The sequence below is a fragment of the Pocillopora verrucosa genome, chromosome 5 (assembly GCF_036669915.1).
Source record: "Pocillopora verrucosa isolate sample1 chromosome 5, ASM3666991v2, whole genome shotgun sequence".
In the NCBI taxonomy this organism is placed as follows: Eukaryota; Metazoa; Cnidaria; class Anthozoa; order Scleractinia; family Pocilloporidae; genus Pocillopora; species Pocillopora verrucosa.
The window spans coordinates 11,277,928-11,304,302 of record NC_089316.1 but is presented as its reverse complement, the minus strand read 5'-3'; the positions used below and the strand labels follow the sequence as shown (position 1 = coordinate 11,304,302).

General features: G+C 38.1%; 2 protein-coding genes across 2 annotated transcripts; one reads left to right on the top strand and one right to left on the bottom strand.

Moving 5' to 3' along the window:
• The first annotated feature begins 3,216 nt into the window (after positions 1-3,216).
• Positions 3,217-26,193, top strand: LOC131777293 (ATP-dependent RNA helicase DDX54). The gene is made up of 29 exons (XM_059093564.2): positions 3,217-3,464; positions 3,957-4,134; positions 4,666-4,736; positions 6,294-6,345; positions 6,920-6,984; positions 7,855-7,926; positions 8,374-8,423; positions 8,695-8,736; positions 9,146-9,241; positions 10,914-10,976; positions 11,775-11,833; positions 12,162-12,223; positions 12,774-12,810; positions 13,179-13,273; positions 13,659-13,716; positions 14,032-14,099; positions 14,736-14,820; positions 15,074-15,132; positions 19,080-19,244; positions 20,046-20,175; positions 20,521-20,594; positions 21,023-21,084; positions 21,307-21,436; positions 21,976-22,045; positions 22,138-22,213; positions 23,239-23,340; positions 24,161-24,259; positions 24,709-24,806; positions 25,032-26,193. The coding sequence occupies exons 1-29, from the start codon at positions 3,318-3,320 to the stop codon at positions 25,223-25,225; spliced, it is 2,559 nt and encodes an 852-aa protein (XP_058949547.2). The 5' UTR covers positions 3,217-3,317; the 3' UTR covers positions 25,226-26,193.
• LOC131777295 (kelch-like protein diablo) lies at positions 15,164-18,239 on the bottom strand. Its single transcript, XM_059093567.2, has one exon. The coding sequence runs from the start codon at positions 18,127-18,129 to the stop codon at positions 16,441-16,443; it is 1,689 nt and encodes a 562-aa protein (XP_058949550.2). The 5' UTR covers positions 18,130-18,239; the 3' UTR covers positions 15,164-16,440.
• Positions 26,194-26,375: the final 182 nt, after the last annotated feature.

The following is a 26,375-nucleotide window of genomic DNA, read 5'->3' as shown; positions in this document are numbered from 1 at the left end:
GACTCTCTAAGAGTGAATTTGTTTACTATTGTTGTTGTTTTTGTTATTGTAAATATAGTTGTGGTGGTGTTGCTCTTGATTCAAGACAATTTTTGAGTCACTGTACCTACTATGCTATGTACTTTTAGCATCTTTTTTGACCATAGTGTCTTCAACTTTAATATTTTTTGCAAGTTTCAAGATCTGGGAGAGGTTGAGAAACACAAGAGAACAAGTTATATTGTTAATTTTGTTAAATGTTTCAGAAATATATAAGAAATGAAGAAAAATTTTACAAATAATTTTACATATATCTTATACTTTAGAAAAGCAAATATGATCTTTATAATGGCTATTGGTACCACTTTTTTTTTATACAAACATGCCTATGAATGATACAGTTTCTACCATAGGAGTGTATGTAAAATTAAACATCTTTCAGCCTTAGAATCTTAGCTGTCATACACCCTCTTTGGATATTTTTATACACTGTGTTCTAAGCACTGGGTTGTAATTTTTTCTTTTGGTCATTATGAAGATTTAAATTATGCCACAAATTTTGCCTAATTTAATAATGTGAAAGCATTTTGAGATAGTTTCCTAGGTAACAATTTTGTGGGATCTTTGCTTATGTGGGCAACAAATTTACATGATCAGAGGCTCAGGATTTTGTATGGCTTCTCTTAGAAATTTATTTTGAGAATATGGAGTTTGATGTTGAACAATTTTTACCATTGATAATTATTTTTGTTCTCATAAACACAAATGTTTTCACATTCTTGAATAGCAAAATTTGAAGGGGAGACAGAACATAATGGTGGTGAAGCTGTACTTTGCAGTCCAGGTCGCAGTTTTTCAAAGGGTGGATAATGTTAATCTCTGGATAAATTTCCATATGGCAGACAGCACAGTGGTTGGTGATTTATCCTTTGGATAGGGTTTATCTACCCTTTGACCAACTGGGCCTTAAGATTCAGAAAGATTATAATATTGTAGTTCTTGCTATGAAAGCATTGCTTGTGAATAAATATCAAAAAATTAAATAGCCGCACTGCCAACATTAAGTTTTAAACGTAACATTATTTTGGTTTTCTCATTAAAGAGATATTCACTTTGAATACTGCTTCCAATTTTGTTCTCAGTTTTGTCCTTTGTTAATTAAAATTGGAGAGTGTAAGTGGCTTTTCTGGCCTGACAATAAACACTAGTAAATAAAACTTCTAGTTTCCTTACCATCAACTGTTCATGATGTAACAATTCACATGAAGTCATTGTGAGTAAAGACCATTGGAAACCTTTGGTCAGCTAGTGTAGACTGAGTCGTTTAGGTTTTTTCCATCCATAGCTCATTGTTTATATAAAACTTTGTATCATTCACAAATTGCACAAGAAAGTTCAATACTGAAGGATTAGGAAATTTAATGTTTCAGCATGTAAATTAACCTCTGAGTGACTGGCTTCCAACTTCTCCTTAAAGCACCACTCCTGAATCAAATATTAAGGTCATGAGAATAAAGAAAAATGATCCCATGATAAGGAAGCTCAGAATTATGACAAATTCGCCTAGTCATTACATTAGCAAATGTGTAAGGAGCAGTATGGAGAGTGTACACATTGGTGTGAGGGTTGTGTGAAGGGTTGATAGTTTAACAACTATAAAGAGATTCATCTACACAAATCAAAGCAATGTATTTCCTGGAAACATGCAATTAATTAGGAGTTAATTTATTGTTCTCTGTCCTTGGTTTGATCCATTGCAATCATTGGCCGAATCAAACTTAGGAATCATTGTTTTGTTTGAATTTGTTTGTGAAAGGCTAATTTTATTGTTTTGAGCTTGGTAAATGGTGACTGTTATGGCATATGGCACTAATGTTGTTTCGGTGGAAAATTTGTTAGAAAATTAGTATGACAGATATCCATGGACGACCTTTGTTTCAGTCACACTGAGATTCTTATTTCATTGGCTCTTCGTCATGTAGAGACTGTCATGAGGGCTCCTTTTTTTTTCGTTTAACTCAAAATTTTTGTTAAGATGGGGGAACAGAACTTCTTAGCAGTTACCAGTACACCAGTTGTTGAAATACACTGTAATTAATTTCATATTTTTACATGATATTTAAAACTTACAGGATTCATATATTAATTTTTATGGTTTTACAAGTCTCTTTGGGCCAGTCTTATCTAAAGGTATTTCTTTCCAAACTTGCAGGCAAAGCTAGCTTTCGGCAAGTTAAATAATTGCACCGGCCAATCGCAAGTCCAGCTTACAATAAATTAAATTCGCATTTCTTCGACTGTTTAGAACAGTTTGAATTAAATGTCAATCAGCAAAGATTGATGCACGCTCTCAGAACGCTGTTCTCATAAATTAATTGCTGTAAAATTGCATAGCTTTCAAAGTTCCGCAGTCTCTAACTGCATCAAAGTTTCAAATTCGACAACTTTACGACATGCACTTTATGCAATGTTTAATGTCTGTTTCCTTCACTTAAAGTTTTTTCCGTGTCTTCAACGAAAGCTGCTCAAAGCCAACTTCCTTTTAATGCGCTGTGGATCCACATTTCTGCCTTTGTGGTTAGTTTTGAGCAGCTGAGCGCGTGCATCCGTTGGCTTCGACAATTTGAGATGAACATCATTTCGCTTGTTTCCTGCACAATCCGGTGTCCTTAAAGAATGCTTTTCCTCGTTGTATGAATCCTGTTTACATTCAAGCAGGTGCCTTTTTTCTTCTTCTTCGTCTTTTCTGTCATCGTCTTCCAGAGATGGGTATATCAAGCGCTTTCTAATTTTCGAATGTGAATGAGCTCTTGCGCTCGAAGGAAGTTCTGATGAAATAACTCTTCGATGCAAGCGCTTCTTCTTCGGTGCCCACAAAATGTGCTGAGTGAAGGAAGGATTGTCCTCTATCGGTGGAGTTGCTTGTACAGTCGATGGGCATCTCTCCATCTTCTTTATCGTGCTTAGATTACGAGAGTGTACAATGCTGTGGTTTGACAAGAAGTTCCTCCAGCACGACGCTTACACTCGTTACGTTTCTTCGTCGATGGTAACTAACGAAGGTGACAATTAATAACAAGTTTGCCGCGTGTTTGGGCTTGCCGCCTTCTCGGCCAGGCTGTGATTGGTTTACTCTTTTTGCGTTGTCATAGCATTGACCAATGAAATAACTAAAAAATGTCACACTTCCGCTATCCTGTTTAAACGCAGGCTCCTTAAGCATGGTAAGATGGCGGACGAAGTGAATAGTGTAGCAACGCAACTTTTCCACATTTGAATGGTTTATTTTCGCTTTATGGTCGATAATCAAATATAAATGGTTAATATTGCTGTTTATCATGGCTAAGAAAAAGTCTCTCGTTGCTTCAAAGGGAAAACCAAATAAAACTTTGCAACAGAAAAAGAACAAGAAAAAAACTAACAATCTTCCATCGAAGTTCAGGAGAAAGAAAAGAAGAGACGAAGAGGCTGATGAGTTTGTTGAGGTAAACTTTTTTTGTTTGTTTATTTTTCGTTGCATCGACTTCGAGGAGGAAATTCTTAGAGCCTGAGATTTAAAGGAAGTTTGGTGGACCTTGCATTAGAGAGTAAGTTTTCTCTCGATTTCCCCAAATTATTCACGTGTTATAGATACATTACTACGTACGTTGCATGCTTATCATGTTGTTAAAAATACACCTATGAAAGAATACTACTTCGCGTATCGATGTCAAAATTTGGACTGAAATTGATACGTTTCACATCGCTCTTCTGCAAATCCTTACTGCACACCTCTTAACCTCTTACTTATTTATCAGTTGTTCTTTAATTTCCTTAATTTCTAGTTTTTAATTTCTTCAGCTTCTTCATCATTCTATGTGACAATTAAGTCAATCGTAGGCAGTAGATTGACTAACTTGCTAACTTTGGGTCAAATTATTCTTAAATTTTGTGATGAAATGAGTAAAGTGTGCAAATTAAGTGTGTATTTATATTAGGTGGAAACTGATGGACTCTATAATCATGAACAAGATGAAGATTTAAGACATCATAATGATGTTGATGATGTTGATGATGATGATGATGATGTTGACGATGAGGCTGGACTTTATACCAGAGGACTTGTCACTCAACACATCAAAAAGAAGAAAAAATCAGGAGGATTTCAATCTATGGGTATTGAAGATTTTTAGTAATATTATATTTTGGACAAAGATAGATGTAGAGAAAGATGTCTTTATGTCTTAATACAAGCTTGGGTCAACAAAAATTCTGCATCCTCGAGAGGAATTGGACATCAGACCCTCACATCCTTGCTCCAGTGCTTGACCATTTATAAGTTGATGTGTGAAATTCCTTGAAAACATTCCTCTTTTTACCTGTCCTTGATTATGAACATTCAGTTTATTTTATTGTAACTTTTGTTAGGAAGGGTTTGAAGTTTTTTAAGCCTGTAACTCCCAAGATCTGATGGTCAATTCTCCATTCCAGCTATTACATATTTCCTTTTAAATTAGTTACAAGAATTTAGTATTAGATCAAAACAACAACTTCTACTTGATATGTTTGAGTATTCTCCTTACCTGTTTGCTGAATAATATATTGATATTGTGGGGAGAAGTTAGATGTTCATTACTTCTGGGAGTTAAAGGTTAACAAGTCAGAATTTGAGGAGTACTGTTGTAAACTTTATCTTTATATCTACAGGCTTAAGTTTCCCAGTGTTTAAAGGAGTTATGAAGAAAGGCTACAAACTTCCCACACCTATTCAAAGAAAGGTAGGTTTACATGTAGCTAACCAAGATTGATAATAGTAGTAGCGATTAATAGTTAACATTATAAGTGTATATCTTCTGGTCATTGAATTCAATGAGGAATTACTCATTTGGGTTTGTGTCATTATTACTACTACATCTTTAAATGCAGGATTTTTAAGGGGGATTGGAGATCAGAAAATTATCTGGCTAAATTTCATTGGCCTTTGCTCTTTTATCTGCATGATTCTCCTTTAAATAAAGGTCCAGTCTGTGATTATCATGATTGCAATAAGAGATGTTTTATGATTTCACTCCCAAGATCTCAGTTATAATCCTCATTACTGTCTGTGACACAATTCTTATGATGTTAGTTTGGGGAAATAGATATTGGATTAACTAATAATCCCCTGATTGACATTTTCTTGATTCTTATCACTTGTCTACTTGATAATGTCGTGATGTTATGATGAGAAAATCCTTTCATGGTCACGCATGGGTTTTAAATATTAAGAGGTGATGCACAATGTCTTTTATAAAATAATTCAAATAGTATGCCCACTCTGATTGGCCATAGACACATTTTACATGAGCGTATGTAAACACGGTTTTCATTCCTCTTTCATTAGTTATTTTATAAAAGGAATGTAAAATGGCTTCCGTGTTTACATAGCCTGATGTAAACATGCAGTAGGTTGGGAGAACACTCGATAAGCTGGAAACCACTCCAAGTTGCGTCGTGGTTTCCTATGCTTATCTCGTGTTCTCCCAACCTCCTGCATGTTTACATCAGGCTATGTAAACACAGAAACCATTTTACATTTCTTCAACAATTCTGGTTTACAACTGTACTGCTAAGTGGAGGTTGGGTGCCTGAGACATTCAGGAGCTTCCACTATTGGCAGCCAGCTCCTAGACGGATACTTCTCCCATGGCTGACATATGAAAGGGAGATAGGCACCCGTCACACTTAATAAGCAGTGGAAAGACGGACGGAAAAGGCAGGGAAAACTGCCTGGATGATGAGCTACCACTCCTTACAATGTTGCAAGTTCATGCTCAAAGCACATGCAAGAACACCTGAATCAAAGAGCAAATGGAATTCTGACCCATGTGCACATGCAGAAAACCACCTACTACTAGAGAACACTGATGCTCTTTGTTGTTAACTCAATTAAATTGCATATAACTGCATGAAAATTTCCTCTTAATCATACAAAGTTTTGATTTTTCTGTTCACCCTACCAGAAGCTTGAAATATTGTTAGTCCATACATGATCACAACTCCAGTAATGTGTAATACAGTATAATCCAAGAAGAAGTTCTTCTATATATGCATGTATTTGTGTGTGCACATCATTGGTATCATTAGCAGCATAGGTGAAAACCATTAACTCTTTATCATGTGGCTCTTGATTACTGAGAGTCTATTCATCTATATATTTCATGAGTACCTTTTTTATTACCACAAAAAAGGGTCAGTTTTTGCACATGTATACATTCAATGTTCTGTAACAGGGTAACTTTTGTAAAGGAGTCAACTAATGGTGAAATTCAAATCCATTTTTTGTCCTCCTTCAGACAATACCAGTAATTATGGATGGGAAGGATGTGGTGGCCATGGCACGTACAGGTAAATAACACACATGATTTTATAAGATTTAGGGAGTTCAAGTAATTTTTGGCATTGTAAGCTATGGTTGAATTTTTTAAATACAGTTTTCTTACTCTTTGTGAATGAACAAATATTGTCACTATAGAAAACTGCTGATGGGTAAACCCTTTAACTCCCATTAGTGTCTAAGACAGAATTTCTCCTTACAATATCAACCAAATTAATGATGAGAATAAAGAAAAATATTAATTTGGGAATAATTAGTTGATCCAATACTAAACTCTCTGAACTAACATCATAAGAACGGTATGGTTGACAGTAAGGAGAATGACAAATTTGAACTGGGAGTTTAAGGGTCAACCAAATTGCTGTGAGTTCATGGGAGGCTCAAGTCATCAATGCTTCTAGCTACTGGCAGAGGGGAAGGGGACAAAATAACAGATAAAATGTATCAAGGAAATACAGAGTAAACTGATTCAGCACAAGGTTTGAGTCAGCAAAAATATGAGATATTGGAATTTCAATGAATGTGCACATACATGTAGTAAAACTTACTTTTTAAAAAAAAATACTTTTCTTAACTTTTTGATAGGTTCTGGTAAAACTGCAGCCTTCTTGATACCAATGTTTGAAAGACTCAAGGCCCATTCAGCTAAGGTAGTGTTTGAATTCCATATAGATAAACTCTTAATCATCATGACATAGTGTATTTATTTAGAGGGTACAGTATCATTCAGTACCAACACTGCTGTACATAATAATACCACACTAAGCAGCCTCTTTAATTGAAAACTGAAGAAATATGGGGTAAATGTTGAAGGCAAAAGTAAAGTTCATTGGCTGTGAACTATTACAAGTAGCCTTGTCTATAAATAACTTGATTTATAATATCAATGAATTGTCTGACTCTCAAAAGTGACCTTGAAGCTTTCTTTCTGGAGGTGGTTAGTTAACTCTTGGACCCTGAAAAATTGACTCATATCTAATTTCCCCTAACCACACCCCCCCTGAATCACACATTGAGGTAACAAGAATGCAGGAAATGATCACCAACTAATGGATTTCTTGATTGCTAAACAAATTCTCCTTGTCAGTACCTTAAGAAATGTATTGGGAACAGTATGGAGATTATTCATACTGATATTAGGGTGTTACCTGAAGGTAACATTTGATTATGAAGTCCAATTGTGAGAGTAATTCTGTGAAGGACTATTGTGGGTCGTGGTGACGGATGTTTGAACAACCTTAATCAATCATAATCAGGATCTAGAGAAGTGTTATCAGTTCAGTTAAAGTTGAGTCAGTAAAAAAAGTTGGTCATTATTGGTCAGTTTCAATCCATCTGTAATGAGAGGTTGTCCTGTTTGGTTTGTTTGTCGAAAGTTTGCCACTGCTGCCGACAACAGTCCTTCTCAATGCTGCCCTTCCCCAGACAATCAAGCCGCATGATCTGAATTGTTATGTAAGAATGCAAGAAGTGTGGTTTATCTAAAAAATGTCAATCACCTTTTTGAATTTCTCTGTCAGGTTGGCGCTAGAGGACTTATCCTATCACCAACCCGTGAGCTGGCCCTCCAGACCCTGAAATTCACCAAAGAGGTTGGGACAAGTTAAGAAGTTGACAGGTTTTTTGTTGTTATAAGCCAGATGAAGACTTTTCTCTAGCCAATGGGCCCATCTGTTCAGAGCTTGATTCATGGATTTAGGATTGCCAAAAATTTCCCAAGATGTTTGGAACATTTCTGAAAAGATGCCAAACATTTTGTCTCTAGATCTAGAGCTCTGACTCCCTTCCACAACTGAATATTTTATAAGAAAAAGTCTTAGTTATTGCTGTTATGGCTGGAATTTATCTTTTGGGTGTGAGAAAGTTACTGGCCCCATAAGCTAGCTTGAGATGTTAGTTTTTAGTCTATAAAAATGGGAGTTTCACCTAAGGCATGGGAGTTTCTGCTTTTAATTAATCTTTCACTATATTTGATATACAGTAACACTCTTTGGTCAATTCTTCTGGGAAACATTTCCTAAAACTGTTGTTTTTCTCAGCTGGGAAGGTTTACTGGCTTGAAGGCTGCTGTTGTGCTAGGTGGAGACAGGTGAGTATATTAATTGTCTCCCTCTGGAGATGTTAAAAACGTCATCAAAACAGTCTGAATTATTAGCATGATTAATGTTCTGTATCCTCATTACACACTGTAGCACTTTGCACTAAAATTTTTTTTTTCATGATATTCTAGTACTAGTCTTGTACTAGTTGTTATTTTCAGAGGGATTGCCTCAGTATGTAATTTTAGGAACTGCTAGTTATGAATTAAATTGTTCAAGATAACATTGCCACCTAATTTTTTATTTTTATTTTGCTCTCAGTTTGGAGGGTCAGTTTGCTGCATTGCATGGGAATCCAGATATGTAAGTAATTTTGCTCTGCATGTTTCTGTTTACTGATTTAGCCCTTTACCTCTCAAGATCTAATTGTTAGTTCTCCCCTCAGTTGATGCTGCACAATTCCTTGTCAATTAGTTATCAGAATTTGGCATTAGATCATGATAAAAATTCTTTCCTGATTATGAGTATTCTCATTACCTGTTTATTGGATATTAATGTATGGATATTATAGGAAGAAGTTACAAGGTAATCACTTCTGGCAGTTCAAGGGGTCAGACTTGAAAGCTTCTCCTATGATCCACAATCTCCAAGAATCAAATGTAAACATGTACATCAGAAATAAAAATAAGACAGCGCTGCAACTAAGAACAGCTTTTTCCTCTTTGTTATTATCAAGTGGAATTTACCTGTTTCTCCTTTTTTCATCTAACAGTATTGTAGCCACTCCAGGACGGTTTCTTCATGTTGTGATGGAAATGGACCTGAAACTTACATCGGTGGAATATGTTGTGTTTGATGAGGCTGACAGGTACGTGCCAAGTCTAATTGGTGGTACATGATGTGAAACAAGAACTGTGGGAACAGTTTAAGTCAGTTGGCTGATTGATTGAATCCAGTTATGTTATGTTGACAACAGTGTCTGGATCACCAGAAACACTCTTGTGGACAAAAGTAATCCTGAGTTTTTTTTAGAAAACTTGTGGAATACACTGCCGCCTATCTTCAATTTCAATCAATTAAAAACACTTGCAGTCTTGTAAAGTGCGCTCTGCAGTACACCCTTTTGAGGTAGAGAACTTTTAGGTTTGTCATCAGATGCAAGCAGGAGAAAACCCTGTCAACAAACGATCATCATGTTACACTGCAGATATTCTTGAGCCACTCTGAGGTGAAATGTGACATGGGAATAGAAAGAGGGGAAATTGGCTTGTGCATACCAAGAAAGATTTGGGTCACAGTATCTAAATTTGAAGAATTTTATGTACAGAAATTTGATAGGTGTAGGGTCAAACATTTGTCTGATAGGGTAGAGTTATCCACAAGAGAGTGAATGTTAAATCAAGCATCTTATCGACATCGCAAGTCACCATATACCTGGGTTGTGGCAGATTGGCCATGAAACAAGCAATGACCACCTTATATATCAACTTATGCTACCCCACCCTCAGTGGGTGTGTGAAATGCCAATATGGGTGATCTATGGTTTTTAATGGTGCCCTTATTACCCAGCCCTGTAAAGTAGTCAGCTACAGAGGTCATCATGGAGAAATAGGGATACATTTTCCTTTGATCCCACCAGTTACTGTGTTGTTTCCAGGTGCTGCTGTAAGCCCCTGCAGTGAAATACCTTTTTGAGTACGACTGTCTTCATAGGAAGGCTACAGTTGATTTTAAAAGTTGGTAACTAGAAAGGGGTTGGTGGACCCAAGTCAAATGGAAGGCACCAAAATTAGTACCTTGTACCCCCATAAATAAAATGAAGGAGGTGCTGAGACTAAGGGGCTATTGACACTGTAAAAAAGGCATCTTTTAGATCAAATTTTATCATTCAATCTTCCTTCTGGTGTGCTCCAGTAAATGTAGCCCCTCCTTTTTTTGAAGTGTTGGTAGACAACATAATTGTTCAACTGTTTTAAGTTTATAACAGCTCATCTGTTCCACCCCTCCTTCTTTTTACTAGAAAAACTGTGGCCATAAACTCCCCTCTAAGGGGGCAGACCACCTAAACTGCCCCTTTCTGTAACATTTTTGCAATCTTGTTTTATGGCTTGCCTTTCCAGCTGACAATGAAAGGTGTGAAAAGGTACTCAACCCTGTTGTGGGAGTTCTACAAAGAGAATCAGGATTCCTTTAATTATTTTCAAAATGAACTGATTCCATGTTAGAGGTTTCCCATTGGTCAGAGTAAATTGGAGTTGCCCATATTATGGCTATATTATGGTTTTTTTTGGTGGTTTTAGTTGATAGGGGTTGTCCCATTTTAGAGATTTGTTTCTTTTTTCATGAAGCTTGCAGTCATGAAGCTTATTTTGTGAATGAAATAGCTACCAATTGAAAGTAGTGTCAATGGATTGTTATCTTGTCAACATTCAGTCTATTCCATGCTCATTTGTTATGAGCAAATTTACTAGTAATAGAATACTGAGGGTAATATTTCCAGACTTAAACTCATGCTTTGAATATTTAATTTGTACTTATAGGCTCTTTGAGATGGGGTTTGCCCAGCAACTTCATGAAATCCTGAACCGTCTTCCAGACTCCAGGTACTTTAAAGCATTCAAAGGGCTTATACATAGATAAGCATGTTATTCTTTATCAAATGGATTAAAGCTTACTTTTAATTGACTAATTGACTCATCATTTCAATTGATTCTCATATTTTTTTCATTTTTTCTTTCAATGTGACACATCAGAACATGTAGTGAATGATATTGAGGGTAATGATCATTAAGATATAAAATAGAACATCATTCTCTACCTTTGATAAGATTAAACAACATGACTGTATAATGAAGTCCTTTGCCTCTGCAACAAAGAGTTGTGGTGGCAGTGATGATGGCGATGATAATTAGATTCAATTAGAAAAGACCAAACTGATGTTTGAGTTCTATTCTATTATTTTTTTCAAGTTTTTAAGACATGTTTTAACATTTCTCACACCATCTTCAGCTGCAAATTCTTCTGTTACAATTTAAATTACACTTTACAAAGATGTTTTCCAATAATGACTAAAGGTTATGCTACACAGATTCATATTAAATTTTTTTAATAGAATATATTGGTAACAAAAGCACAGGAAGGCAATAGTGCTATTTGGAAGTAACCCACAAAAATAAAACAATACCTATGATAATATGTAATATAATTTTGTTAAATTTTATACAATTGTATTAAAATTAAGATTAATTAAAAAGAAAGAGATAAACTCGATACATGTGTTGAACTGTTAGTTTGGAGTTGGATTCTCCAACTCCTCTTCTGGCCTCTTTTATCTTTATCTGAAATATTGAGGCAGCAGAAATATTTGGCTTTAGTGAAGTGAGCATTTGTTTATCTTTAAGGCAAACTCTTTTGTTTTCTGCAACTCTTCCAAAGCTACTGGTGGATTTTACCAAAGCAGGTAATTTTGGCTTCAGTTGTCATTATGAACTTCCTTGGGTGCTCTTCTTTCTCAGACTCTGGTTATCAACTGAATGCTTGCCACAGCCTACATGAAGCCGAACTGACTGACTGTGTGCCTCTATAATATTTTAATAGTTAAACCCCTAAACTCCGAGAACTGATTGTCAATTCTTCCCTATAGCTACTACACATTTCCTTGTAAATTAATTACAAGAATTTGATTTTAGATCAAGATAACAACTTCTACCTGATAGGTCTGAGAACTTGTTATTCTCTTGCCCTCCCTCTCAGTCAATAAATACAAATTATTTACTCATTTTTGTTAGGCTTGACTGATCCTGTGCTTATAAGACTGGATGTTGACTCCAAACTTAGTGAACAGCTTAAGGTAATATTTCACTCTTGGTCATCGTATTGATACCGTATAAATTTATTGATCCAATTTGTCTGCTCTTTGCAGGAGCAAGAAATTCTTGTAAATTACCCCAGAAATGATCTGATAGCTAGATAAGAAGTAAATAAAATTTGACAGAATTTTAGTACTCGTTGAATTAGCAGAATGTGTTGGTTGCAGTTGTGATCACATGTTTGATTTTTCTTCATCTGACTATTAGACATTCTACACTATGAACTTATTTATTCTGCTCTCCTGCTTTTCAAACTAATCGAAAGAGCAGTATGCACTCTTCTCCATACATTTCCTACGGTGCTGATAAGGTGACTGATGTTGATATTGTAAGGAGAAATTAGACGCTAGTCCTTCATACGGGTCAATAGATTAATGTGTCTCCTTAAAGTGATGCTGTTTCATCGACTCACATTGAATTTACTGTGTATTCATTCTCCCAAATGTGTACACTTCAGTGTGATGACTTCTTAAGAACAGTTCTTGTAAATGTCTTTCTTATCGAACGGTGTTTCTTTTCTTTTTTTTTAAGCTGGCTTTCTTTTCGGTGAGGGTAGTCGATAAACCAGGTAAGAATCATGGCCAGACTCACCTCATTATATCAATAGTCTCTATTAGCTAGCAGTCTTTTGTAGAATTAGTTTTGAGATTTTGGTGACGTGAGTGTTTTGATATGTGCCATACAGTATTTAACAAATACGAATTCAGCTCGTTTATGCAGTTGACTAATGAGAGAGCAGAATTTGAGACCCATGAATGGATCAATAAAATTGAGCGATTGAATTCAAAGACATTCTGATTAGCTTATTTTCGAATATTTTACAGTCGTGGGCGGAGTGTAAGTGGTCATCAAGTCTAGACCAATAGCACGTGTAAAATATCTGATGGATCATAGTAATTGATATTAGAAAAACTTTTTTTTTGTCTTTTTGTTTAGCTGTGCTATTGCACATTCTTCAAAACGTGATCAAACCAAGTGAACAGACCCTTATATTTACGGCCACAAAGCATCATGTAGAATACTTGAAGGAGGTAACGCTTTTATATAACAGTAATTTGCAATGAAAACAAACAAGGTAAATGAATATCAAACGAAGAAAGGACAGCATGAACATACCCAACGGTTGAGATACTTGCACGAAACAACATAGAGACACTCAAGGAAAAATTCTGACTGATAATTAATTGACGCGAAAAATTGTTTTAGAATGTTAATGCTGCGCGGGAACTAGAAACTAGGAAACCGCTGAAAGACGTTGCAACATAAATAGGCTGAACTTTTCAGCTCGCCTGTCTTTAGAACTGTGCCGGTTCCTAGTCCATCGCAGACAGTGCGGCCCTCATTTGCTACCCATCAAGCCACAAAGTTCTCATGTGAACTGATGCACGTAATATAATTTTCTTCTCTGTTTCACAGCTGCTAGATATTGCTGGAATAGAGAGCTCCTTTGTTTACAGCACCCTGGACCAAACAGGTATATGGGCAAGACCGTCTTGCTTTTAAGATATAACTTGCCCTTTTGTAGGGCATCAAGGGAATACAGTTTACTAGCAATTTTGGAGCCAAGTGAACTGTCCATCGTTAGTGCACACCTCCCCCCCCCCCCAAAAAAAAAAAAAGATAAAAAGCCCCTCTCCCCTCTGTAGATGCTGCTTAGATATCATGATGGTTGTGAGCCTTTGACTTGAGAAATCTGGTTGCTTTGACTGAGATGTGCAAACCGTACCGCAGTTCTTTAAAAAGGCTCGTACAAGAGATAACAAGAGTTATGATTGTGTCACTTTTGCAGCAAGAAAGATCAACATTGGCAAGTTTCAACACAAGAAGACGAACGTGATGGTTGTTACCGACGTGGCCGTAAGTAAAGATTACGTTAAAAAGCTTTATATAGTATCTTTGGTATCGAAAGGAAAAAAAAGTGATATCTTTATACGTCCTGCAGAATGGGTGTTATATTTTAAGGGAGCTGAGCCCGAGACACGAGAAAGGGGAGCGCGAAGGATGAGTCTCACGCGAGAATCCCGCTTCGTGCTCGCCTCGCGATAGCCTAGGTTCGCCTGATTGGACATAAATGGCACCTGTTTTGCAGAGTAATCATGTTTTTGAGTCATTTCTTTGACCTTGAAAGCGTAGTTTGATTATGTAGAGGCTAAATGATTACAGTCGGCTAAGACAACAAAACAACAAAAGAGATAAGTTTTGATCCAAACTAGTAATGGTGTTAGTTGATAAAGGAGATATAAAGAAGATCGACAAGGATTGCAAACTGGAACAGTGGCAAGTTTTCGCCAAACTTTTGAAGCTGCACAAACTGCGCCGTTGCGCTTGAAACAACGCTGAAAGCTCGTGTATATGGTTTAACGTTGTATTTTTTACTTGCCTTTTTATTGTTCTTGGATCTCTTTGTAATTTACCTGTTTGAGGGTTGTTGTGTATTTCGTCATTATATTCTCTCCTTTTTTCTTTTTTATTTGCCATCGTTTTAATTTATAGGCTCGAGGAATTGATATTCCCATGTTAGACAACGTGATCAACTATAACTTCCCAGCCAAACCGAAGCTTTTTATTCATCGAGTAGGTAGGTGAAGAAAGATTTATGTGATCAAAAAGGAATTTATACTCACAGTAATAATCCATTTTCAAAGGGGTAATTGTAGGGGTAGAAACCTCAGATGAGGGATAGTATGTGATGCGACACCAAATTCCAGTTTAAAAAAGTTACGAGAAGCCGAGAATTTCTTTTTAAATCTTGGATTATAGGGGCTAGGCAACAATATTCACATTTAAGGAATGTTCTGATTCCATCTCGTTAAAACCTCGCATACTATCAGGTCGTGTTGCAAGAGCCGGTCGAAGTGGGACAGCTTACTCCCTTGTGAGCGGTGATGAGGTATGTATATTGCTCTATGTATTGCGGTGTTGTGTGTTCTTACGATGTAGGTGTGCTTGTTTAGATGCAGAATGTCCACACGCTAACAAATCGGAGAATTGTGTTGCTGGTATTAAAGAAAGCTAGAAGCTTGTTTTAATTTTTTAAGCACTAAAATTCTCTTTTCTAATTTACATGGAGATGTCCACTAACTACTAGAGAGAGAATTACTGAGCAAATATTAGGCTTCGAGGGGCTGGGCGTTTAAACACGCCCGATGAGCAGGAAGCTTTTTTTTTACAGGGTGCTTGTTCCCGTATTACTCTACAAGTGTCAAGTCACTAGGCAAATTGTTGTTCAAGACACTGAAAATTTGCGATACTTAGTTTTAATTTAAGATCACTGTCAGTGATTAGGAATTTTCTTACGGCGACTAATACTGAATATAGCGAGAGAAAGTAACTACACAACCTTTCCTCAAATAGGCGACAGCCACTCGAGTCTTCTTCGCAGTCGTCGGCTGGTCTGGTCACGCAACGCGTTACCTTCTCAGAAAGAGCGGGCTGCATAACAAGACCAAACAACTGATAGGAAAGAAAAGAGCGTTACATTTGAGGAAAGAGCTAATTATAATCGCTCTATTCAAGAATGTTTAATTACGATACAATAACAACTTAAAAAGGTTCGAAAATCTAGATAGAAAAAACTTATTGACATATACAGTGACGCATTATATACACACATACTTTTTTTGTGCATTATTTCTTGAAGAATATGACGAAGTTTAGATGATCGAAGGCCTTGAACAATCGCCGTCCCCGAAAGGAAGCTACATCTTCCGGGGCGAAAATTCAACAAGCGCCGTCGTCGGAGTTGATAACATTATGAAACAAATAGCGATTAGATCGGATCCAAATTAATCTTTTTTTACAAACGAGGTCAAGACAGAGAGAAGAGTATATAACCCTTTTCGATTTTTTGAAAAAATGACTACCACCTGGCTTGAGCTATACCATGCTCGAAAAAAACTTCTGTAAATAGCTACCTAAATTTTACAAGAATACCCCAGCATGTTAACCTTTTACACACGAACATCAGAAACCATATTCTTCATACCCTTTCCAATACATTTTCTTTGATACTAACAAGGAGAATTCGTTTAACAATCAGAGCTTCTTAGGTTGACGATCATTTCCTTTATTCTCATGATCTAAGGGAATGACTGAGCTGTATTACTGCAATGAGAAATTAGATGCTGGTCTCTCCTACGATCAAAAGGGTTGAGAAGTTGTGCTGTCCTTACTTCAGCCAATTTAAGCTGTTGAGTATCTATCCGTTCTGTTGATCACAGAGCAGCTTACTGCCTTTCAGTTGTTTAAACAGTGCCTTCGGTAACCACGTGACGCATGCGTGATTGTAAGACAATGTGGATGGCATCTTTCCGATTTCTAGCCATTCTTCGTTGTCTCTGTCAAAGTACTCCACGATGCCATTGCTGTAAGTTCCTCCGAACACGAAGATCTTTCTCTTTGCTTTGCCGATAGCAGCTTGTGACCGAGGAACGCACAACTCTGCGGAAAGAAGGCTCCACGTATCCGTTACAGGATCATACAGCTCACAATTCTGTAGCGGTAGAAAGTTATCTCCAGTACCTCCTGCCACAAAGATTTTGTTGTCCATCACAGTCGCACTTGCGAAGGCGCGTCTTTCGTCCATAGAGGACACGTATTCCCATTGGTCGCTTCGAGGGTCATACCGCTCCACGCTATTGAGCCCTAGCTGCCTAAGTCCATCGTGGCCCCCTATCGCGTAAACGAGGCCTCCTAGCGACACCGCACACAAGCCCCGTCGCAAGGAGTCCATTGGGGCCATATCTTCCCATGAATGGTCTCTTGGCTTAAAACGGGTCACGCCATTTTCCTTGAGAAGAAATATACTGTCTTCTACACTAACAGCTGCCATTGGCAGGTTGGTCGAATTCGATAGCACTTCAGACCACATGTTTTTCTGCGTGTCGAATTTTTCGATCGTCAAGCGATCATCTTCCCAACCAATGGCGAACAGATGTCCTTCGCAAATTGTTATTGCTCTAGCTTCGTTGAAGCTCGGCAGTCGGGCCAAGTCATACCACATTCCCGTGGCTGGAGTGAAACAAGAAGTACAGCCGTTTTTGCTGAGAAGCACAACACTCTCCGTGACACCACGAGGCTCGTCACGCTCTTCATCCGGGACACGTAATGCTGCTGTGGCCCAACTTTGAGCATCGTGACTTCGCGTGACAAGTTCGTCACGCTCGATGAATTCGGAGATAAATTGAGTTGACATGGCCGACAAGCGAACATGGCGGAAAAGATCTTCAAAGAAATGCTCTCTGTTTTCCGTATCGTGTGTTATCCAAGCCCTTATTCCTTCGAACACTTCTTCTTCGCCTTTCTGTGTCTTGATTACGAGTCTTTTCCCGCAAATAAGCTCTTCTAACTCGATAAAATCCAAACATAAGAATTCATTTGTTTTCCAAATAGACGAAAGATGATTGCAAATGTATTCAGTGGCGGCTTCGTTTAACAATTCATGGTTGTATCTTTCGGCAAAAATCTGAATCCATAAACAGTTGGACGGTTTGAGGCTTATCATCAAGAACTCCGCACAAGTTTCTTTTAGGCTGGGAATATCGAAATAGTCGGCAATGACCAAAAGTTCTTCGGCATTCTTCTCCGAAACTCCGCATTCCCCGGTGTAAACAAAATTCAAAAGTTCTTCGATACTGTTGGGATGAAAATCCGGCAGGTTCACTTCGAGTTCATCACTGGATTTTTCCTGAGTCAACTCAGACGTAAAGGAAGCTTTGAAGAAAGAACTACTCGCTGCTAGAACTACTCTGTGTGCCGGCAGCTTTCGATTTTCGACGACGAGAATCACATCGCAAAATGTTTGTGATTTCCTGAATGAATTCATAGTGCGAAGCATGTCTTGCTGTTGTTGATGTTTCCTTCTGCTCATACATGCTTGTGGCTCCATAACTGCGACGAGGTATTCGAGATTCTCTTAAATTCTAGGAACACAGCGAATAATGCACAGTAAAGCGCAAAGCAACTTATCTCTGAGTGGGCAGATCTTGTTACAGAGTCAGCGGTATTCAGTATTCGACTAATTCAAATTGAGGTGTACTCGTGAATTTTTTGCCTCTGATGTGAAACGCTCTACACAAAATATTAGTGGCTGGTCTTATCCAGCTCGATAGCGAAATAAATCGAGCTAGGAACCCACATGTATATTCGCGAATATCCCTCTGATCGTTTAATTGCATTGTTTAGAGTTAACCACGTGGAATGAATATCACACAGGTTTTAATTTTGCGGATTTCGCGATATGCATTTGATTTGTTATCGCAAGCGAAAAAAATTTATTTATTTTTTATTTCAATAAAAGCCCCAAGGAAGTAAACAGGGAGACTAGTAGGGTTTATTTGTTATAATGTGTTTTGAGTCAGTGTTTTTAAGCAGTAGGCATCACCTTCTTGACAATTCAGTATTTGGAGAGTTTTTTTGCAACGCAATGGTCAGTAAAGGATGAATATATAGAGTTTTAGCCCATGTTTTCCTTAACGAAAAATCGCAAAAGTTTGTTCTCGACGTTTATTTCTGAACTCCGCGAAGGCGAAAATTTGGTCTGGCAAAACACAGGGGTAGTCTTAAATCGTAAAACGTAACTGGTGGTTTTCTCCTCGCCCCAGTTTCCTTTCGGCGCCCAGGCGGGAAATTGGGTCGAGAAGAGACTTGTTAATGTACCATTCTTCTTGCTTTTGTAATAATCATAGCCTATTCCAGGCATGAATTTTTTAAAACGAAGCGCGATAATAAACGGCGCGATGGAAGCGGAGCAGTGTAAAAGCGGGGAAGATTTGGGAAGGGTCGCGTGATGAATCTTATCAGGAACCTGCCCTTATTATATTTGTTTTCGCTCCATAGCTAGCCCATATGGTGGATCTTCATCTTTTCCTTGGTCGACCGCTAAAGTTTGCTGGAAAGGACTCGCAGGCTCAAGATGATGGGCTTATAGGTACGGTTCCTCAGCTGCTCGTAGATGACGAAGATAATTTTATGAAAACGGCGCACGACAAATCACATGACTTGGTTAGTATTCTGGATGTCACTGATATTTGTTGGTTCATTAATATCGATGACAGATGAGTAATGGATGAAGAACATTTGCACGACTTTCTTGACTGTTAAGCGCTGATTGCTCGTTGATAACCAGACTCGCACGCCGGTCAGCGGCCGGTGGAACAGGGGTCCTTTAGCGAGGCGAGGGCAACGAGGACGGGGCAAAACAAAAGATCTAATGAGCAGAACAATAGTGTCCTAGTTGTCCTCCGCAAAATAACAACGTGAAATCATCAATTTTTTTCGTGGTCTGAGAAAGGAAACCGCGAAGGCAAATTATTTAAGTTTTTATTTGAAACTCAACGCCGCTCTCAAACGTTAGAGGTGAACTTGTGGCGCCGTAAGAGATGGTAAACACACCCCTTATTCGCGAGATTTTAACTAAAAATATTTATTTATCTTAAAATCGACGTCTTCCTTGGCGTTATCGTCCTAACTGCTAAAGGTCCCCAGTGACTCCTGCGGGAACGAAGAGCTCACTAAAATTTTCACTGCTCCTTGCATGTGTCTCTGTAGCTCAGTTGGTAGTAGCCACGCCCGACTAGTTTGGGGGAGACACGTGTATGACCTCATCGAAATTTGAAATTGTTTCTTACGCTTCTTTTCTGCATTCAATTTGATTGCCGCTCACCTTGCACGGACCATTTCTTTGGGATAGTTCTGAGGGGCATTTTTAAACAAGGAGAGGGCAGTCGAGGTGTCCGAATAACTCGGTGTCCAGAGCTGTTTAGAATGTAAAAAGTAATTGCTTTTTATCTTTGTTATCTTCAGGTTTCTCTTCGACAAGTTGCTGCTAATGGATACAAGCAGTACATCAAATCCAGGCCGAATGCTTCATCAGAATCTGTGAAGAGGGCGAAAAAGATTGATACTGGCGCGCTTTCTAGTCATCCTTTATTCAGTGAGCGTCCTCGTTTGTTATATTCTACTTAAGCTTTAACCCCTCAACACTCTAACATCAATATGCGTCTTCTCCTTACTGTTATCTATAGACCGCTATGGCACTGACCAGGAGAATTTGTTCAACAATCAACAGCTTTTGAGTTGGCTGGTTATTTCCTTCATTCTCATCACCTTGATATTTGATTCAGTAGTGATTATGTATAGAGAAATTAGATGCTGGTCACTGTTAGGGATTAACGAGGTTTTTATGGTCACGAGTGAAAGTAAATTCATATAACTGAATAATTGTGGTGGAAAGTAGCAACGATTATTTCTTTTGGTTTTTGCAAACTACCTTTTGTAGAGTTATCCTCCAAAGAGACGACATCTACCAAGGTCGACATTTTGGATGGTGTGAAGAACTTTAGACCTAAACAGGTGAAAGACTTTTCATATGTATTTGTCAAATTATTGTTTCTCTGAAAGCGCAAGAAATTCGATGTTAGTCACTCAAAGGGATCAACGGATTAACCCTTTACACCCTAACATCAGTATACATATTCTCCATACTGTTCTCAATACACTTACTAAGGTGCTGACGAGGAGAATTTGTAGAACAATCTAGAACTTCTATCACTGGTGATCGTTTCCTTTTTTCTTGTGACCTTTATGTGTGATTTTGGGGGTGATATTGTAAAGAGAAATTAGATGCTAGTCACTCTTAGGGGTTAACGGATTACGGTTTCCGTAGTCTTTCAAATGTTAAGTTTAGCTAAGAAACAGAATGATGTAAAGATTTTATTCTTGGGATTTTAATTACAGTATGATATTTTTCGGTGTTATGTCTTATTGTATCTCCTCTGCAGACTATTTTTGAGATTGGTTCAACATCAAAATCTACGGCACAATCCATTATGATGTCAAAACGGTGAGTCTGATTTTGAAAGTGATTGATCCTTTTGCTTTCAAGAGCCGTTTCCGTTTCTCCTTTCTAGCTTCTACACGTTTCCTTCTGCAATAGTAGTGAGAATTTGGTCATAAGGGACCGTAATGCGAAACTCAAACTCGAAATAGAGAAGTAATCCTTGTGAGATTCACACAACCTGTGCATTTCAAACCTCTTTTTCCCCTTCGGTTTGACTGCTGGCAGAAAACGTCACAGTGATGTAATTCAAAGAGCTCGGCGGCTGAAACTAGATGATTTGACCTCTGATCAGGGGAGGGGTGGTGGTGCCGAACAAGAGCCCGAGGAGACCGGTCTAACTACAGATGAAATCCAAGTGAGTAAATACGAGCAGACCCTTGAGTAAGAAAGGGTAAAAATAAGATGTTGATTAGAAGGAAAATGTTACAAGAGCAAAGAAAGCGCATGACATAGAACTGAACCCAATGCAATTTTTCGTGCCCGTACAACTAACATTATCGTAGAAATGACGGTCTGAGTGTGGTCATATTTACCGATGATTATATGTGTACAAGTCTGTAAGATTTTTTACAGAATCTCGGCTGAAACATTACCCAGCCAAAACGAATCTTTATAAGATTACCAAATGAAGAATGTCCATTAAGGTCCAGCTCAGTTTGTTCGACAAGAGTCTTCGAACAACCTGCGATCATTTTTCATTTGTTGTTGAAAATGTTTTTTACAGCTCCTCCATGACTTGTGTTGAAGGCCAATGGAGGCTAATATTTGCTTGATTGACCACCAATTTTTAAGGCGTTACTCCTTTTCCTTTTCTAGACTAGTATTTTATTTCTATGCGCATTGTCTTTCTGATTCTGCTTGCATCTTCCCATTCCCTTTTTTTTCTTTTTCAAGGGAGTTTTCGCAACTGTGTTTGATCCTAGCCAGAAAAAGAAGCGTAAAGGGTCCAAGTTTGATCCTGAAGGTAATTTGTTCGCAACTGTTTGTAAAAGCATCGTGTTCAACCTGGTATATTTTGCTATAACAGTTCTAAATACTGTCTCTTTCTGTTGTCAGGCCTTGTCAAAAATTTCAGAGACGAGAATTACATTCCCCATACCGCTGCGGATCACCACGGAGAGAAAGGACTTGGGTGAGTTGTTGCAAGGTCAAGGTCAAGCTTGAGGTGTTTCATCCAAGAGCCCATAGCCAGCAAGACAGTTGTAGCTATTTTTTTTCTTTTTACTCTGACTGAGAAACACCGAGGTTTAGTTTCTTTCATCTGTTACGGTATGATCTAACCGACAGAAAAACACTACAATCCCACAAACTCAACTGCTTTATTAAACAGCGAGTAATGTTCTTAACAAGGAGCGACTCCTAAAAGCGGTACAATACTTATCGTTAATTAGCTTAATTAAGCCCACCGCAGTCTATATCCTAGCTCACCACTGACACAATCTCACTGCTGTCTCCAAATTCCTTCTCTCGGTATAGCTTTCAAAACAGTCTAACTACTACTACATAAGTGAATCTTTAAATACATTCACAAAGTGTTCTGAAATCTTCCAGAAGCTTACGAAAAAAAAGAACTATTTTTGTAGTATTAATTAATAACTGCGTGATTCGATGAAATGTTCTGGAAAGTTCTACGGTATGCAAGTCAGCATGACTAAGCAGTCTGGAGATTTCTAGAAGCTTTTATTTACAACAATAACTCATCACAATCATTACGCAAGAAACACGTAGTTTGCTGGACTGTTGTTATCTTGCTTTTTGTTTTTGTTTTTGTTTTGTGTGTGTGTGTGTGTGTGTGCATCTTTCAGGCGAGCAGAGGCTAGCGTAAGGAGATAGCGAGGAAGGAATGAAGTGAAAGACACGTTCCACGCGTTTGTCGTGGGAGAGTCACGCAGCACTCGTCTCTGCTATCGTTTCTTGCTAACCTGCGCTCTAAAATAATGTCATCTGTTCTCCAGGCTGATTAACACAACACCAGTTTCTGACCAACCTCGTTCCTAGGGTCTCTCTTTTTCACGCCCTATCCTTGGGAACGAGGTTGGTCCTTGACATGGTTCCTGATATGGGACCTTCCGATGTGGAGTCCGTAACGCTAAGTATAAGACTACTACTATTCTGTCATAGTGAGGAAAAATTGAATCAATGACCGTTCCTTTCCAGGCTTGGCTTGAAGTCGTTTGAAAAGGATGTATCTGGCGCTGTTATGGATATACAAGCTGACGAAGCTGAAGGAATGCGACAGGCTAAGACAATCAAAAAATGGTAAATATTGAGGAAGTTACCTGGTCACTTTGCTGACACCTTTGGTCTACTCGCCACAGTGGCCTTTGGTTACTCCGCCTTCGCTGATCGACGTTGTCGGCAAGTTGAACAATGGTGTGTGCGAGTTGATCAAAGGTTTCGGCGATTTGATTGTTGGTGAATTGACATGTCGGCAAGTTTACATGTTGGCGAAATAACCGAAAGCCTTTAAGACAATAACATATTCCTCTGGATTCAAATACCTCTTGCCAAGACCAAAAGAACAAGATCAGTGCGTCGAACAAAACATGTTTTTTCTAGGGGGGAAAACTGTTGAAAACTGAGAATATATTCCTCCATATTCTTCCTTCTTTATTTTAAGGAGCTTCAGCGTTTTCTTCTTTGGATTTATAACCCTTTTACGCCAAACCATTACACAATTTAATTTGGTTTTATCAACTGAATTGATGCAGATTGACCACCGCAAAGAGTTTCTGAGCTGGCGTTTCAAGCGTTAGCCCTTCGTCAGAGCGAATTCACTCTGACGAAGAAACTCTTTACGGTGGCGAATTTACATTTTCAACTCATTTGATAAAAGTAAACGATCTTGTTACACTCCTCAACCAACGTGGCACTAAAGTTCCCTTAGAAACTTACCCCCTTTATTCACGAAACAATTTTTAATGATGATTTCACTATACTTTCAGGCAGACAGGTGATGAAAATAAAGTGATATTTCAGCTAGAGGATATTGTTTTATAGAACACCCAAGTTTTAGAAGTGTTATGAGTACAATATGGCTGACTGAAAGGAAAGAAAATATCTTTCGTTTTCTTTACAGGGATCGTAAAAGGAAAAATTTCGTTGGTGAGGATGGAAATGTAAAGAAAATCCGAACTGAAAGTGGCATTAGGATTCCAGCTTCCTACAGAAAAAACATGTATCCTTCAAACGCCAATGGAAGCACTCTGATCCCTAGAAAGTCAAGCTTAGAATTTTTCAATTTTCATATTTGCACTCCATAGTAGTCTTAATCATCCTCTCTCATTTTGCTCTTTTTGAACCTTTTATTGATGTTCTCTGTCGTACCAAATTATTATGACTTTTTACTCTATGATCTTCTCTCAATGAAGGGTCTTCTTGTTTTCGAAATAATGATCCTATTACAAGCAGCGGGGCAACGCACGCGCAGTGTCAAAAGTGAATGTAAAGGAAAGAGAGATTTCTCTTCTTCCCTGTTTTGATGTGTTCGAGAAGGCGGCTCCTCAGTCGACTACCGCGTTAAAAACCGCCTTGCTTTATTGCTAGTCAGCGCCAGATAAGCCGCAATGACACCATTTTTTAAGAAGTTGAAGATTTTCTGTTCACCTCTTTAACGATCATAATCAGCTACCGGGACTGGTTACAAAGACACAAGATGGACGTTCCCGGATCCGAAGATCGTGAGGAGAATGGAGCGAGACCGGAATATAGAAGAGGCAAGAAAGGTAAAAACGACCTCGAAGACTTCGACTGTTTTTTTTTTTCCTTTTCTTCTAAGCATATGCATTGCTCTGAGCTACCGTCATTTTGGGCGACTGAATTCTCAGGGCAGAGACGGAACTGCATTTCAGGCTGTTCCTCATTAGTGTGATATCCTAAGGAGTTTCTTGTCGAGGGGGCGATGGTTTTGATGTATATTTTGGTTTTTGTGATTCTTTTTCCCGCTTTAGGTAACGGTGGAAGCAAATACTCGGCCAACAGGAAAGGAGTGGCGGGGAAAAGCTTCAAACCGCGTGGGAACGAACTAAAATCCAAGGAACAAATACTTAAAGCTCGACACAGGAAGCAACAAACTACGCAGCGGCAAAATAGAGGAACACAGAAGGGAAAAGGCGTAAAAGGAAAACCGGGCAAAAAAAAGTGAAGGCGGGGAATTAGCGACGTTTCCGGCGCCTTTTCGTGGAACCTTCGGAAGCCGTCCAAGGAGTTACCGCTTAATATTCTCCAATCATAATCGGCTACGTGTTTTGGAAGTTGTAACTCGGTCTATGATAAACTCTATGCTCATTTCAGGTTCAGTATGGCTTTAAATAGAAAACCGTGGGCACCAGCAGTAGGTCATCGATTGCGTTAAAAATGAGTTGGCTTGAACTTCGTCGACGAAACGAACTGAACAGTCGACGGTACACGAATACAACTTTGTGGAAGGGAATTAGTGCGCAGAATCTTGAAAGCGGAAGTCTGTAGCAATTAATATTTTTCCACTTTTAAACCGAATATCCTAATATCTTATTCTGGTCAGTATCTCTCTTGTTCATCTTAAAGATATTTCAGATTGAGACAACTTGGGGTCAAGTTTGAAACATCTTTTTCGTTGGTTAATTTTTCTTCTCTATTTTGATACGTGCTCGAAACGCATCTTTAACGACTTCACTGTAGAATGGTTCATCAAACTGTTTTACATAACGTCTGAGAAGTGGTTTTTTAAGGTATTATTTTTTCCCCTTCTTTGTATGGGAACCAAACTCACCTGTAGGTCTCATAAAGCATTTTTTCCTTCAGTTAAAAAAAAAGTTAGAGGTGGATTAATTATAGTGTTTTTCTGAGTTCAGTTTGCAAGGTGCCTCGAGGCTGGTTTCTTGTTCCTTAATTTAAGATTGAAATGTATTGGCAAGCTGTAAAATTTCCGGTCAACTCTTTTTTTTGTTTAAAATATTTACCGGTTTGAGGAAGAAGCACACCCTCCATGTGTGATGATATTCGCGCTTGAAAATCAGCCATACCAAAAAACAAAAGATTTATTGGTGAGTTGGAAAGTTTCAGTATTTTCTAAATTAAACTTTACGAAATAACATCCAGAAAAATGTACATTGGACATCAGAAATTTCCATTTTTCACGGTCAATGAAATTACGAAGGATGAAATTTTTTCTGATGCCGTTGTCACGATTTCAAATGTTATTGTTGTTTTTGAAGGAGGGAAAATAAAAATGAAATGGAAGCTAAGAGTTTGTCAAAACAATTATTGTCGCCTTCTCGTGAACAACAAAGAAGCAAATTAACTAAAAGAAGGTT

Bases quoted from the DNA above. Each gene is read 5' to 3' on its own strand.
- LOC131777293 (XM_059093564.2), top strand. From the start codon at position 3,318: ATGGCTAAGAAAAAGTCTCTCGTTGCTTCAAAGGGAAAACCAAATAAA. The intron at 15,133-19,079 runs GTATGTATATTG...TTCGCTCCATAG, and splicing joins CCCTTGTGAGCGGTGATGAG to CTAGCCCATATGGTGGATCT. The intron at 20,595-21,022 runs GTGAAAGACTTT...TCTCCTCTGCAG, and splicing joins AGAACTTTAGACCTAAACAG to ACTATTTTTGAGATTGGTTC.
- LOC131777295 (XM_059093567.2), bottom strand. From the start codon at position 18,129: ATGGAGCCACAAGCATGTATGAGCAGAAGGAAACATCAACAACAGCAA.